The 17,346-nt window shown below is 34.6% G+C and overlaps 1 protein-coding gene across 1 annotated transcript; it reads left to right on the forward strand.

The window, feature by feature from the left end:
* Positions 1-602: 602 nt before the first annotated feature.
* On the forward strand, positions 603-15,135 carry LOC135779694 (5-hydroxytryptamine receptor 7). The gene is made up of 2 exons (XM_065290501.2): positions 603-1,156; positions 13,915-15,135. Exons 1-2 carry the CDS (start codon positions 696-698, stop codon positions 14,663-14,665), a joined length of 1,212 nt encoding a protein of 403 aa, XP_065146573.1. The 5' UTR covers positions 603-695; the 3' UTR covers positions 14,666-15,135.
* Positions 15,136-17,346: the final 2,211 nt, after the last annotated feature.

Genomic DNA, 17,346 nt, shown 5'->3' on the forward strand with positions numbered 1-17,346 from the left:
ATATAAATTATATAATAATATTGATATTAATTGTTATTAAACTTGTTTATGACGTTATCAATTATCAACGTATTTTGTTTACATTTTTTGCAAGGCTTATAATATATATATATATATATATATATATATATATATATATATATATATATATATATATATATATATATATATATATATATATATATATATATATATATATATATATATATATATATATATATATATTTATTTATTTATTTATTTATTTATAAACCTATATACGTTATTCGAGATTCCACTGGATTTTTAAAGTGAGTTGAATATATTTTTTTATTATATATATATATATATATTAAATAGTATCAATTTAAGACTGCATTTCAAATAAAGTTTATGAGTTGATGAAATAAAGGTAAAATTTATACAGTGTATCAGCTATTTTAATAAATATTACTATAAGAACAAATATGAACAAGATGAGATTTTAGCAGTAATAATTTCAATATATCGGAAACCTCAAAACTTGTCTAATAAAGTCTGGGTTTGTTTTTTTCCATTCGTCATATTAGCCCATGCAGTCCAGTGTGAGTTAGTCCAAGTCTTCGTGAGTGGGCATTTCGTTACAGTGAAGCTGTGAAGGTCGTAGTCATAATGACGTCCAATGTCCGTGTGAGACGCACCGATGGTTTATTCACTCTCAAAATATCGATACCGTGATGTTCACGACACATGGAGCCGAACTGGTTCTGGGTTCCAGAGAGACCGACGTTGCATTTCTCAATGGATCGACTGAGTTTTCACCAACTATAACCACAGAGGTGCCCAAAAGTAATGAGTCTTGTGGAGAGCAGCAGACCCTGGACTTGGACTTGACTAAGAGCATCATCATTGGTATAATGCTGAGCACCATCACGGCGATCACTGTCATGGGTAACACTCTGGTTGTCATCGCGGTTTGTGTTGTGAAAAAACTCAGACAGCCATCAAACTATTTACTGGTATCTCTTGCCGTAGCAGATCTGTCTGTAGCTGTAGTAGTGATGCCTTTTGTGATAGTGACTGACCTGACCGGAGGCGTCTGGCTGTTTGGAGAGGTTTTCTGCAATATTTTTATTGGAATGGATGTCATGTGCTGTACGGCATCCATAATGACATTATGTGTGATCAGTGTGGATAGGTAAGTTCATATTACGATTTATAAAGATTAACACTTTGCAAAGAGGTTGTATTAAAACGAATGTGTTAAATTAACACATCTTGTGTCTAGTTAAGGACAACACATCTAGTGTGTTGTCCTTAATTTAACACATCTCTGTGTTATTTTTGGAACAACACACGTTGTGTTGTTTTAACACATCTTGTGTTGTCCCTTTAATTTTTTATGAACTTAAATGACACATAATGTGTTAAAAACAACACATAATGTGTTAAATATTTTAACACAAAATAATGTGTTAAAATTAACACATCCTGGATGTGTTAATTTTAACACACTGTTTTGTGTTAAACTATTTAACACATTATGTGTTATTTTTAACACATTATGTGTCATTTCGTGTTGATTTTGAGTTCATATAAATAAAAGGGACAACACAAGATGTGTTAAAATAACACAAAGTGTGTTGTTCCAAAAATAACACAGAGATGTGTTAAATTAAGGACAACACACTAGATGTGTTGTCCTTAACTAGACACAAGATGTGTTAATTTAACACATTTGTTTTAAGAGTGTAGGCTATTAGTTAATGCATAAGTTAACATGAATGAAAAACACTTCTGCAACATTTATATGAGTTTTTATTTTATACATTTTTTAAATATTAACCTTAGTTATTGCATTAACAGAGATTAAGAAATGCTGAAAAACGAAATTGCTCATAGTTCATGTAATTTTAACAAAATACAGACTTGTTGCAGGTTTTTAAAAGAGATGAAATTCATACAGTGAGTATGTTTTATCTTCTTTATGCACTTGCATATAACTCTCAACACCAAAATGCCTTTGATAAATGACAATTAACAAACAAAATTACATTTTAAAATGCCTAATAGATCATTCATTTTGTATTTGAATAGCTGGCAGTCAAACATATGCTTTTCATATAAGAGAAAATTGTGTTAAATGCACATATATGAGCAATACAAATTGAGAATATTCTTTTGTAGCAAAGGAAACCGACTTATAACATGAAAATAATCAGTAAAAAATATTGGTAACACATTACAATAAGGTTGTATTAGTAAAGTTTGCAATCAAAAAATGATCAATATTACATGTTGACCCAAACTTATAATAAAAAAGTATACTTGTTAAACTGTGTTTGAAAAGACTTCAGCCTTTAGGTAAATATCCACCTTCATAATATAAACTAATTGAATCTGTGTATAATTTATATTGCTTAATGCACTGTAAGTCACTTCAAATTTGCCAAATGCACAAATTTTTATGAATTGGCCAGAAGTTATAAAAATATTTAAGCATTCAAATTTTGATGTGAAGGATTAAATAAGAAGATCCTGACTGTACTTTTAACTTAATACTTTATATTCACTGAGATAAAGAGCTTGTGACAACTAGCTCCTCACTCATTTAAACCTGAGCCATACTGATGTTTATTAATAATTTGCAGACGACAGGGGAACATAAAAGGTATCAATTAATTTGTTTTCATGAAATAAAATATTCCCCGACAACATTGCAACATAAATTACCCTAAATGAGAAATCAGAATATTAAATGTGTCCATGTCATAAAATATACAAAACCCTGCCCGAATTAGACTTTCATGAAGCTGTGTGTGCTCAGATCTGAGGTGAATATTGCATGCAACATCAGCCTGCTTAGCCGTAATAATTCGATTAAGAAGTTAGCCACTTTCTAAAGTAACAATGATAACGGTCTGAGCAAAAGGTGTAAGCACTCAATTTAACACAAAGACACATTATGCACAGTGAAATTCAAATGCACGTCTGTGGAAAAACCTCAGCTCAGTCAGTGGTGTGCCTTGCATAATTAATGGTGAGTTAACTTAAGAGAGAATACTAAATATATTTATTGTCTTTATATTAGTATGGTACACAATAAATTAATATTTTAGATAGGCTGTTATATCTAATGAAGAGCCATTGCATTCTCTTACCAGTTTTTGTATAAACCAAAGACTCTTAGAAGTCACTAATAATGAATACCATTTTAGTATTTTGTCATTTTCTAAATTGTGTATTTTGAACAAAATTCATACAATAAACTATTTATTACATCACAGTCATGGTGAAGTCACACTGAGAGACTGCAATACTGCAGTAAAACAGCAAAAATGTTGTTATGTGTTGTATTTAGAAAGAGGCACCTACTGTCAATTGAAAAGTGTACAGTAGTATGTTAGTACATTATTACTTAATACATTTACACTGTTGCAGTAAAAACATACAGCAGACCAGTAAAAATGGTTCATTTTTGAAGAAACTGCTGGCAATAATATGATGAAAATGTTCAGCATAATTGAATAAATAAAAATGAATCCAAATTCAGCTTCAGTTTTTTAAATATTTCCTAGATTCTGATGGTAAACTGAAAGATTTGTCTTAAAAATCTTAAAATAGTACAGACTTCAATGCTGCTAAAAAGGTTCAGACTTCAAACTTCATTTTAAAGTCATATATTAGATTACTTCACTATCCTTTGAAGTTACAGTGAAATTTTTCTGGTGCTAAAAAATTCAAAGATCACGTAGAAATATTCTCTTTTAAAGCTCAGTGAAAAGCTTTTTCCTCCAACGTTTAAGTCTTTACAGATTGTTTAGAAGATAAATCCTCACATATCAAAATACAACCACTCACATGACATGTTGGAGATCTAATGTTTTTAATATGGTCAATTGGCTTGTTCTTTTTTTTTCAAAAAAAAAAATATTTTTATTGAAAGTGAGAAAAAGGAAATGATAAAAGAAGTTTAATAAAATAATAAAAGTATGATATAAAAGATTTCAGCTGTACATATATGCCCAGTTGCTTAGTGAATATTGGGAAAGTGGAAGATGTGTGCATACATTAACATAAATATTCACTTAAATGTTTATTTCAATTATTTCTGTCATTTCATAAAATCTAAATCATTTCATACCATCTTCTATTGTTCTGCTCTACTACACATGGTGTATATCTTGGAGCTATGTGTTAATTTGTGGCTTACAGTATGGCATTGTTGAATTCACAAATAAATGTCCATTGTGACTGGAGCAGGCAATGTTGGCCCCTTTATACCCATCCTTCACAACAAATCCATTCCCCCATACACTCAAAAAAACGATTCCTGGCAATATTTACTTTTAAGTATTTGGATCATTTAGATTTTATTTAAATACTCGTTTTTTAAAATATATGTAATCCGATTTATTAGAATATATATAAATCTGTTCAATGTAAAATCTATTAGATTTAATCAGTTAAAATGTATGAATATGAATTAAATAAAGCTAGACGTGAAACAAACCGGATAAATTCTATGAGATTGATTTACATACAAGTGTCAGGAAACTGACTTTAGTAAAAGCGGAAATGACGCCTTCCAGTCAGGAGGTGGCGCCAAAATCAAAAACAAACGCTACAGCACATGGACTTCGCCATTTTGCATTGGACTGGATCGTCATCTCACTAGTCTACGATCGCCAAATTGTAGGTGAGTAAAGTTAACAAGTTTGATGTGATTATCTTAAATATAATTGTCTGTTGTTTAATTACATGTGTGACGCGTTGCATGTTTCAGAGTAAAATACACCTCAATAAACAGTCCGACATCAACAGACGGTCTGTTGGAATGTACGTTAAGTTACCATGTCAGTGACTGTTGCTTTTATTGGTTATTTTTTTGTGGTTTAATGTTTGAAACCTAAGAAATAAATAAAGTCATAGGCTACTGTAGGCTAATCAGAATAAAATTATCATATAATCTCTGTGACTTTATTAACAAAAGAATGTTACAATTATACTATGTTGTTGAGTGCATTGTGTGTGTCTAACTAAAACTTTTTTTACAGATACAGCATCATTTCATCGTCTATATGGTGGGAAAACCTGCTAGACAGGGTAAGTTATACTACAAATATATTGATTTCTGTGATGCAAAGCTGGATTTTCATCATTCCAGTGTCACATGATTATTTAGAAATCATTTTAATATAATGATTTATTGTGAAAATTGGAAACAGGTGTTTTTTTTTTTCAAATAAATGCAGTAATGATAAGAATAAGAGACTTCATTCCAAACATTTCACCGGTAGTGTACACACATGCTGGGACACAATATTTCTGAAACAGAAAAATACATACTCTTCGTCTCACAAAATCTTTATCTGTCTCTATAAAAACTATTATCTACATAAAATATTGTTAAAGAAAATCATTAAATAATGTGTTTTTTTTGTCTTGTTCTAGTTGAAGACATCTGTACCTACCTCAAAGAAGGCATGGAGAGACACATTAAAGAATATGTGGTAAGTGTATGTCAACCTACTCTATTTTTATATCTATCCATTTATATGTATGTGTATGTGTGTGTATATAAATATCCTATGGATAACTAGATGTTTAAACAAGGTGATTATCTGTTTTCAATTTTTTTGATGGTTTTGTGACTAATGTTCTATTATTTTACACGTTTGAATCAGTCTACATATTTTAAATATCAGAGTTTGTAAAACAATTTGCCTGCACATATTTGAAAATTTCACTGTGTGTCTGCTATTGGGACTGATTTTTTTGTTGTTCTTCTCCAGAATTGTGAAATTGGTGAGTTGGGGATTGCACAGACAGTGGAAGTTTGGCAAAACCTACTTGGTGTCACACATTGGTGTGAAATTGTTTTTTGGACTTTAACACTTAAACTGAACTACCTGAAGAACCACAAGTGCACCTTTGACCTTTCAAAAAATCCTAATGGAACTGGACTTGATACAACCAAGCAATCACTGAAAGATGCTTCAGTGAATACCTGACAGACACGCTGATACATCCCCCTCAAAGTGGGTACATTTTTGTACATTTATAAGTGACGTTTTTAACATTAAAGGAATATTGCACTTTCATTAAACAAAAATCCTGATAATTTACTGTCTGTCATCCAAGATGTTTGTCTTTTTTTGTTCAGTCGAGAAGAAATTAAGTTTTTTGAGAAAATCATTCCAGGATTTTTCTTAATTTAATAGACCTTATTGGACCTCAACAGTTTAGTTTCAATGCAGTTTAAAATTGCAGTTTCAAAGCAGCTTTGAAGGGCTCTAAACGATCCCAATCGAGGCATAAGGGTTTTATCTATCCAAAAGATTATCATTTTTGGCAAAAAACACAACTTCTTGTCTTGCATTATCCATGTGACACACAGTGCGACATTGCGTACTATGTAATAACGTTGAATGGTTACACATCACAAATGTGAAACGCACATTTGTGGAACATTTTAAATAATAAATGTACCCAAAGACATTAATTAGTATCATTCAACATACAACAACATCTGAACGCTTCTCTTTCTCCTCACTTGTAAACACTGGAGCGGTAGTTTAAATTATGTGTCACACAGCTAGTGCAAAACATTGTGATTTAAAAGTCCTCTTTTATTTTTATTTTTGAAAATGACAATCGTTTAGCTAGATAAGACCCTTATGCCTTATTTGGGATAATTTAGAGCCCTTTTAAATCTGCATTGAAACTGTAAACTTGAGGTCGAATAAAGTCTTAAATTGAGAAAAATCCTGGAATGTTTGACTCAAACTTTATTTCTTCTTGACTGAACAAAGTAAAACATAAACATATGGGGTTAGAAAATTATCGTGATTTTTGTTTTATTAAATTGGATATTCCTTTAACAATTTTGAAAGTTGAAAAGTTTTTTAAAAATGTAATTGATGTATATCTAACATGTAATTAAAGATGCATGAAAATTGTTAATGGCACACAGCCACTCAAAACATGTGCCATTTTTTTTTCATTCTAAATTATTATTACATGTCACAGATTTCTGAAAATGTTAAAGTAATGTTGTTGTCCCTGATTTATGTCTACCTCGAGTTTTACAGGGTTTTTTGTATTTCTGCAGCCTGTTAAAATGTTTGCTCTTATTTGTGGAATGAGGTTGATTGTGGCTGAAATGTCTGAAACACGCTTATTTATTTATTTTTGCACACAATACGAGGTGTATAAGCCATGGCTGTCATGCTAGTTGTTAGCTGCTCTTTTTTGCTGCCTTATGAGTAATGCCTTGAAGTATTAAATAAATTGATAAAATGTAAAACCAAGTGGTCTGGCTCTTCTTTTATTTTTTGTGTTTTTTTGTTATAGCATATTGTGATTTAGGAGGGTGAATGGGGGAGGAATATATAAATGTATAAATGGTTTATTAGTAAGATACCTAAATGTAATGCATTTTAAGTGAATTGGGTTTATTAATAAAGAATACATAATCCATTTTTTAAATGCATTTAAAACACATTGGATTAAGTAAAACTATTACATAAATTTTATTGGTTTCATTTACATATATCTAAAAAGTATATATCATATAAAGTTTATTTGTTTATTTTAGATTAAAAGTATGTAATCCAAATGGATGGAAATGTTACATGTAATCAAAATACATAAATCTTATGAATTAGGCCTAAATATTTTTTTGAGTGTAGTAAACAGTTCATTACAGTACAGGCATTCAGCACTTTTACTCTCTGCATAACAATGTTATCGCCATTTATAAGCATCTAATGCAGAATATGGCCTTACTCTAATGCAGGATTGTTTTAACCCATGACTGGGTAAATAATGGACAGAATACATTGTTGGGTTAACAAAAACTACTGGTTGGGTGCATTCAGGTCATTTTTTAACCCAGTGATGTCTTCTGATGTCCAATATTTACCCAGCCATGGGTTAAAAGCAAATGGTTGTTTCTTGTAATCCCGCCTGGGTGGTTGTTGCTTTACACTTTATTTTGCTATTTCTATTACATTTATATGTAGTGTAGTCCGTAACAATAAAAGGTTTTCCAAACTATTTTATAATACTTACTTCATACTTCATGTACTCTACCACATATATTGTATGCAAATCCACGTGAAAGGGATAAACACAATGCACCCCAGTTGAGAACACTACAGCGATGTGTCATTTCAAACAGATAAAGCTCTTGATAAAACCAATCTAATTTCACAAAAGAGGCTTAGGTGATGTTAAAATAAAAGACACAATTCTCTTATGAGGTCTCCGCAGATGATTTGTTTCTACTTTTATTTGCATCTGTACTTTGCACTCTCAAATTCATTAGTTTTGATAGTAACCATCAGTTCAAGAGTCTTTCATTACACATCACTGAACACTGGAGGTGCAAATTCAATAATATGCATATAATTGACAAATTACAGTCTCATAATGATCCTGTTATATCCAGACCTTATTCACTTTGATCCACACTTTCCCTTTAGTCTGACTGTCACACTATTGAGTCCGTGCCTGATTCGGTTGATACAGCATAACATATCTGTTGGTGTTCCGAATGATAATATCAATGCCGCTGTGACATCGTGTGTGTATAATGTGATTACATTTCTGCTCGAGACAGTACAGAAAGATTGCACAGATCAAGACATGTGCATGCCCATCTCGTTGTTACTTTCTGGGTGGTTCTAAAAATGTTTACGACTCATTTGAAAGTCACAGTGAAATGTGCATGTAGGAAGCACCTTCTGCTCATTTCATTGAACTGGCAATGTCAGCAACTGCTATCTTGAGAAGTGCACCAGTCTACCATATTGTTGTCCCACTTATGAGCCGAGCACTGTTCCCAATGCAGTTATTATTTCCTTTCTTTTGAGAGGCTTTGTGTTTGTATTTTTTCCATTTGGATCAGGCCACATAGAGAGCACTGGAGTGTAGACAGTACTCAACATCAAAAGATGTCCACACTGCTGATTATTTTGTAGATGAAAATGTATTTTGACAAGAAGAGGCTTTTAAACGTCTAGCCTGCGTTTCCCCGAAACCTTAATGCTACAAGTTGTACCTTAAGCTGTACCTTATCGTTAATGCATGTTTCCAAAAACGTGGTTCCTTAAATCATACGTTCGTAAGGTTGGTCTGGACCACTCTTAGCTATACCTTGACTGTTTGAACAGTTCACTCCACTAGTAGCCATCACTATGAAAAAAGCTTTTTTACATTTCAAAAATATTCTTCTGATGTTGTAATATACCATATTTGGTCAAACTATAGCAGTGATACAGTGAATAGTTGTGCTAAATCAAAGACAGTGCTCTCCACAGAGTCATTTAGTGTATGTCCATTTCATTTGTGAAATCTTTATTCCCTTGGTGACCCATGTAAGCTGCAATTTAAAAAAAAAGTTGCCAGCAACTGCAGCAAATACAGCAGCTTTGGATCTTGTTGGACCGACTTTGTCGAAACAAACTTAACATAGCAGCCCCGAAATTAAGCTCCTCTTTCTGTCTTTATTTCTGACATCTGTTCATTATGTTTTGTGTATTGTGCTTTTTGAGTAGGTCATCCAAAATCATTATTTAGACCAATTTGATGTGGGCCATGGGGCATATGGCAAATTAATTTTGATAATAGAAATCATGGGTTCCCTACACACATTCTTTCTCTTTTTATATTTCTGGTCATGAATGAAGCTTGATTGCAATATTATAACACCTAAGGGCTTCCCGTTTATTGCAGAAATCATGATTATTTGTATTATTTCCTTTGATATTGTTACTGTGATTATTAACTGTTCGCCCAATGCTATATACTTCAAAGAAACTACTCCTGAAATGATGACTGTTTGTATAGTCTCCAAAGGTCAACACATTTCACACATTAAAACTCATTAAAACTAAAAAAAAATCTCCAGAATGCCATGAAGGCCATGAAGCAAAACGCTTTGCCCACTCTGTAAATGCGCTACTTGTGCATCCAGTGTCCAAGCACAATAAACCTGTGAACTAATGAACGGTGTAACTGTTAATCTTTTGAAACAACATTTGTCTTTCTCTTTTTATAATGCACAGCCAGGCCAAGTAAAGTCATATTGCAGGTGAAGCAGGTTGAGGTTGCAAGTTAAATATCCAGGGTTAGATTTAGTTTGCAATTTGAATTATTTTTTACAAGATAGTCCTAATAAATGTAAACTTTTTCTGAAGTGCTTCTTTTAAGGACACAAAACACAGCGAAGTAGTCCCTGCAGAGTGTAAAATTGATTGGTGAGCGATCGATACCAACCAATTCAGCACCACTGTCATGGACAGCACCTGGTAACATTGTACATAAGAAAGTTTACCTTATAGGGTTGCTTAAAGTGTAGTTCGGGAAATACCGCTCGAAAAGGTATGGCTTTAGTTAAAGGAAGGGTCCATGATCTCTGAAAGCCAATGTTGACATTTGAAATCACCTAAACAAACACGCCTTCTTTTGATAGATCCGCCCCACCCAAGTGTGTTTTGGTAGTCGGCCTGACTCCCTTTTCCAAAGCGTTTTTCAGAAATCGTGCACTCCGCCTTAAGGGTCTTCATAGTGCGATAAGACACGTTAACAGGAAACGCAGCCGTGAATATTATTAGTGCACACAAGCATCAATAATACTACACTCTCAGAAATTAAAGGTACAAAAGTTGTCACTGGGACGGTACCTTTAAAAAGTTGGTGATATAAAAAATTGGTGCTAAATAGGGGAACCATTTTTAGTGCTATACAGCACCTGTAAAGCATCTATGAAGAACCGTCCGGGGGTGATACACTATAGCACCACTATAGCACCAGATATGGTTCTATATAGCACAATATGGTTCTACACAGGTACTACATAGGTGCTATATAGGACTTAAAATGGTTCCCCTATGATTACGAGCCAGTGAACCACTTTTAGTGCTATTTAGCCCCATTTGTTTTTAGAGTGATGTACCATTTTGGTACATAAATGTACCTTCAAGGAACCAGTATGTACATCTGTGTACATTTAAGGTACCCATGTGCACATTTTTGGTACAAAGGTGTACTTTTTGAAAAAAGGTACCACCCCAGTGACAACTTTGTACCTTCTTGTACACTCTTAGAATGGATGTGTTAAAAACAAAACAGTCAGTGTTAGTTTAGGGACGAAACAATTAATGCGTTGTCCTAGAATCCACACAGCTCTTTGTTATTGGAACAATGCATCTTGTGTTACTTTCCACACAAAATCAACACAAAATAATAAAAATGTGTTAGAAGCATAACACAAAAAGTATGTAAAAAAAAAATGAACACATCCATTCTTATGCTACACACACACCAAACGCGGGGCATCGCGTTACTCGCTTTAGATTTTTCGCGGGATTTAACTTCATGTCGTGCAAATTTTTCGCTCTAGTTGAATATTTTCAATATGGGCGAAGACGCGTTTGAGGCGAATAGCACGTGTTTCGCTGCAAACGCGCCGCCCATATTGCGTCATTCGCATCACCCCACGCGAGGACGCGTCTGATTGAGTCTTTGCCTTAACTTTGTATATAATCTACTCGCGCAAATCGTTGAACTCGCATCTGCTGTGAACCCAGTTTGAGTATACCTTTTTCTGAGAGTGTACATAGTTTAAAGTGTGTTGTTTAAACATTATTTAAATCCACTTTTACAAGTTCCTTTAACATTTACAGATGATTTCTGTTGTACAAAAAGTTATTTGCCGTGAAAAAGGTTCTTTAGATTATATAAATCTAAAAAGATAATGGTTCTTTAGATATTTGACCGAATGGTGCTTTTTTGAGGAATCAAAAATTGTTCTTCTGTGGCATTAAAGACCCTTTAAAGCAACATTAGCCTATTTTTAAGAGTATATGTTTAAAAAAAAAAATGTTTGCTTTGTAACTTTTAAATAATAATATTGGGTAAATCTTATGTAAAATGCCATTATGTTTTAGTGTCCAATAGAAAAAGTAATAAGATAAAGAATGCACTCTATTAACTAATCTGTAATGGTTTTATGGTCTGCCAATTTATTTGTAGTTTCTCTGTCAGTGTAGGAAAGGTTTTACATACCTTTAATGTCCAGTCCAATAAGTGTTTCTCTAAGCTTGATCACAAGGATTCTCATGCGTGAAATGAAAACTATTAGTTCTGAAGGCAGGTAGGGAATACGCATTTTTTAGTTCTGTAGGTAAAAACTTTTTAAGTGCCACATTCAAAGTTTAGATCCATAGAACTGATTACTGCAGCAAATCAGGTTTTGCGGAAGGTTAAAATTGAAAGTGAAGAAATATGTGGATCAGGTCTGGAAAGACAAAAATGGTCAAAAATTTGACTCTAGCTGTCACTGGGGTGGTACCCATTCAAAAAGTACACGTTTGCATCTAAAGAGTTTATATTAGTACCTCAGAGGTACAATTTGGTACCAAAATGTGCATACCGGTATTATACATCAAAGGTACATATTATTACCAAATGCATAGATATCCTATATTCCTATATTGTACATATTAGGAGCTTTCTAAAGGGTTCAATTTTTGCCATTTTTTCCCTAAAAGCATTGGAGAAAAGGGCACTCAAGAATGGTCCAATTAAACCTCATGTGATGAGGACTTGTGAAATCATAGACTGCATTACAGTTTTAACAATTGTAATCCATGTTAATTGCACATTTCTTTTGTTCTCAGGGTTCATACTATTACTTACTTTACATTTCTACAAAGCATTAAGGGCCTCAGAAAGAAAGACTGCTAATGAATGCGAGCATTAGATATTCACCATGGACTTTGTTTTTAAAAGCTTTTGAAAGTATCAGTAGTTAGTGCCAGAGTGAATGCTATCTTGAACTTTTGACAAAGCCATCATTCAACATTTGTATTAAAGTTTAACATAGAAAAATTGAACCAATCAGGAATCCAAACCAGGAATCCAGGAAGACCAATGCATTCGGATAAAAATATCTGCCTAAGAGTTGCTTTGCGAGTTCATTAATTTAAATGGGACATATCATGAAAATCTGACTTTTTTCATGTTGGGTCCCCAGTGTTTCTATCAACCTAGAAAATGTAAAAAACAAAAACCCAGTAACTTAATTTTGGTAAACCATTCTCTGCAAGCATGTGAAAAATTAGGTTCATTGAAATTTGGTTCCCCTTGTGATGTCAGAAGGGGATAATACCGCCCCTTAATCTGCACTATCCAACCACGGCACTGCCATTTAGTGCAGAGATCAACTTATTTTGCATATAAAAGGACACACCCAAAAACGCCACATTTTTGCTCACACCTACAAAGTGGTAATTTTAACATGTTATAATACATTATCTGCTATTTTGAGTTAAAACTTCACATGTGTACTCTGGGTACACCAAAGATTATTTCACATCTTAAAAAAGCCTTGTGAAATGTCCCCTTAAATAGTGGCCTGAGACACATTTGTTTATGGCAAAACAAATAACTCACGACTTAAAGCTTGAGTTGATCTGGAAATCTGGAATTTATTTGAAAGCATGATCAAATAATTGAGATTTGACTTAACCTTAACCCTGGAGAACCCAAGAACCCTTCTCTTAGCATCAATTAACATTGGCCAAATTTGAACCATTGGTCACACAAGTGGTCTCTGGGGCAGTTTTAAAATTTTTCACTTTTGTACCTAAAAGGTACATATTGGTACCTCTAAGGTACACATCTAGATACACATTAAGAACTTTTTTAAAGGTATTATGCTTTTTTTTCTGAGAGTGTACACAAAATCTATTCCACTTTGTTGGTAAACTTCAGGTCAATAGGATTTTTTGGGTTGGATGCTTTTGAGATATTTTGAGCCCTATCTGGCATATCTTTTGCAAAAGTTAGGGTTCAGTTGCTTTGAGGAATGCAGTATAATCATCTGACGTGTCTTGTGAACTTATCCCATTAACTGTGAACCATATCTGTCCTTTATTTCCGTAGATACCTTGGAATCACTCAACCTTTGACTTACCCCGCGAGACAGAATGGACAGCTGATGGCCAAGATGATAGTGGGTGTCTGGTTAATGTCGGCATCCATCACTTTACCTCCGTTCTGTGGCTGGGCTCAAAACATCAACACGGCTGGTATGTGTCTGATCAGTCAGGATGTGGGCTATACGCTCTACTCCACAGCTGTGGCTTTCTACATCCCAATGGTGGTCATGCTTTTCATGTATTACAAGATTTTTAAAGCTGCCCGCAAAAGTGGCGCCAAACATCACTTTACGGCCCTCACCCCAATTCAGCTGGCGTGTCCTGGCCCGGCGTCAGATGGGGTCGAGGGACTCTGCATGAACGGGTTGAAGAACGCCACAGCGACCGAGCAGTTCTCCACCCTCTCCTGCCTGTTGAACCGCGAACGCCGGAGCGCCTCCATATTCAGACGGGAACAGAAGGCAGCCACCACTCTTGGGGTGATCATGGGCGTCTTTTCGTTCTGCTGGTTGCCGTTTTTCCTCTTCACTACAGCACGGCCGTTCATCTGTGGACTGCTTTGCAACTGCGCCCCTGTCTGGCTGGAGCGGGTACTGCTGTGGTTGGGGTACACCAACTCGCTGATGAACCCTTTCATTTATGCATACTTTAATCGAGACCTGCGTTCAACCTATAAAGACCTGCTTCGATGTCGCTACCGAAACATCAACCGTCGACTTTCGGCTATGGGAGTGCATGAGGCTCTAAAACTTTAAAATGGTCACGGTCACACCTTGCTTAAAGCTCAAAGTCTTCTCAGTAAAGGCCCTTTCTCATGGCTCATGTTGATTACTCTATGGAGCATAATGTCAACCACGATTGCATTATGCGTGGTGTTGCATTGTATGCTGGTCAAGTGTTTTCATGTGGAGTTCAAACAACTTTGGCAGTAACCATCTGATTCACTATTTTGTGAACGGAGGTGATGCGACATAACTGATGCTGGTAGGTCGCATGACAACATGGTGAATGCAGTATCGTTAATGAAGGATAGATAAGTAGACGGTTTCATCTGACGCAGGTGCGTTGTCACGGTTAGATCCCTGGCCCTGAGTTGACTTAGGGTATGTGTTTGTTTATCAGTCTGGCTAGTGGTTAAACCGACCACTGGAACAAATACCTTGTTGAAAATAAAAAGTTTTTTTAAAGATGAGGAGGGACGGCAAACATGGATCATGTACTGTACGAAGAGAGGTTTGGCAGCCAGACAAAAAAATGCAAAGATCTGCACTGTAAAAAAATTCTGTATAAATTACAGTATTACTGGGTATTACTGGCAACTAGCTGCCAGTAACTTACTGTAGATTTTACATTTATGTTATTTACTGGCTACAGTTTGTTTAAAGTTAAATGAACATGAAAATTTTTTAGTCTTTATCTTCTACAGTAAGTTACTGGCAACCAGCTGCATAATTACAGCTAATTTTTTACAGTGTAGCTATACATTAATTTTACACAGTAACGTTCGCTCAGTGTAGTAGTCGATACGCTTTAGTTATGATTTGAACTAAAGTAATTTACTATGCTTGTTTTCAGAAATAATCTACTCTAGGGGGACTCTGTTGTTATTGATTCTTTGTGGAAGTCTAACGGAAGTTGACAAAGAATGCATTGAAATAATATTTTAAATTGTTCTCTGAAATCTACATAGTTTGTTATGTGAGTTTATCAAACAGACAGTTCACCCAAAAATGAAATTCTGTCATCATTTACTCACTGTCATGTGATTACAAACCTGCATAAATTTATTTGTTTTGATGATTTTTAGGGATGTTTTTAACCAAACCGTTTGTGAGCCCCATTCACTTCCATAGTAAAAAAATCTACTATGGTAGTGAATGGGGCTCATGATCGGTTTGGTTATAAACATTCCTCAAAATATCTTCCATCGTGTTCATCAGGACAAAGAAATTCATATAGATTTGTAACAACACGAGAGTGAATAAATGATGACACAATTTTCATTTTAGGGTGAACTATCCCTTTAAGGGGTTGTGTACACCAAAACTTTTACGCCCGCGGCCGGCGCATGTTTTCAATTGTTTCCAATGGAAGCTCGGCGTTTTTCAAATAAGCCAGCCGCAAGCGGGTTTTTTCCGCGCTGAAAACCGGCGCTCGGCGGTTTTTCCGCGCTCGGAGCTGAGCGTCGAAAGTTGAAGGAGATTCAACTTTGGGAGAAAAGCTCCGCTCGTCAATGTCAGTTCTCACACGGCCGCCCAATCACAGTGGAGGAGGGGCGGGACATTACCACAGCAACCAACCGGCTCGCAGCTGAAGTATCACAGCTACCAAAGCGCTCAGCTGAAGAAAGCTGGCACTCAGCTGAAAAACAGCTGGCATTTGGCGTCCTCAAGGCGTTTTCAGCCGCGTTTAAAAGTTTTGGTGTACACAACCCCTAAGTGCCAGAAACTATTTACATGTCCATTTACAACCATAGGATTTGCCTTTGAAAGGGTCATGAATAATAATGTTGAGCTCTGCTCTGATTGGCTGTTTCACAGAGCAGCTCATTTCCCACTTGTGTGTGTGCAAACAGACCTTATGTTTGAGCCTCTATCAGACAAAGATACCGAATTTAAGGAATAAGGAATCAATTGTTTGGAGATTGTTAATGCACGTTTCTGAGTGGTACGTTTTTTTTTTTTACTACGGACCTGCAAAACGTAACTGTAATGTCAACTAGCATTAACTAGCATATAGTGCAAACTCAGCAGTCACAACTTTGTTTTTCGCATTGTAACAAAATTTTAATTAATTTAATGTTGGGGCATACATCACGACTATAACATCAAAGCCGGTGTTATGTGAGATTGGCCAGTTTTCCAGCTGTCTTTTGCATGCACAAGTAGAAGGAAACAATCGTATTTAAGGCTCACTATGCCATTTACAAAACTCTTATTATTCATCTATGCCTAAGTAAATACAGTTTTACATTCTATGGCACCTTTAAGTTTGGGCCACAATAGCTATCTGTTTATGTTGTTAATGCTGAAACACTGAAAAAAATTATTCATTCAATTTACCCAATTTTTTTAAGGTAAGTGGTTACAATTAATTTATTTAAGCTACATTTAAACAAAACTTTTTTATTTTATTTTATTTTACAATTTTTTGTTTAAATGTAGCTTAAATAAATTGATTGCAACCACTTACCTTAAAAAAATTTAGTACATTTAATGAATAATTTTTTCAGTGAACCGTCTATTTAAATAAGTACCTACACAAGAGAGTATCTGCATGATTTCGGATGCAGCCAGTGATTTCTGGACAGTTTACATGATGCTTGTAATTTATTGTTTTTTTAATCTTTACACACAATTTTTCCTTAGCATTTGTGTATTTTAAAGCTGGTTAATTATATCCCAACAACTGCCAAACAGTTTGAAGTCTGAAAGTT

The sequence above is a fragment of the Paramisgurnus dabryanus genome, chromosome 10 (genome assembly GCF_030506205.2).
Source record: "Paramisgurnus dabryanus chromosome 10, PD_genome_1.1, whole genome shotgun sequence".
Lineage (NCBI taxonomy): Eukaryota > Metazoa > Chordata > Actinopteri > Cypriniformes > Cobitidae > Paramisgurnus > Paramisgurnus dabryanus.

Coding starts and splice junctions, on each gene's coding strand:
- LOC135779694 (XM_065290501.2), top strand. CDS start 696: ATGTTCACGACACATGGAGCCGAACTGGTTCTGGGTTCCAGAGAGACC. Junction 1,157..13,914: donor TGTGTGATCAGTGTGGATAG/GTAAGTTCATAT, acceptor TTATTTCCGTAG/ATACCTTGGAATCACTCAAC.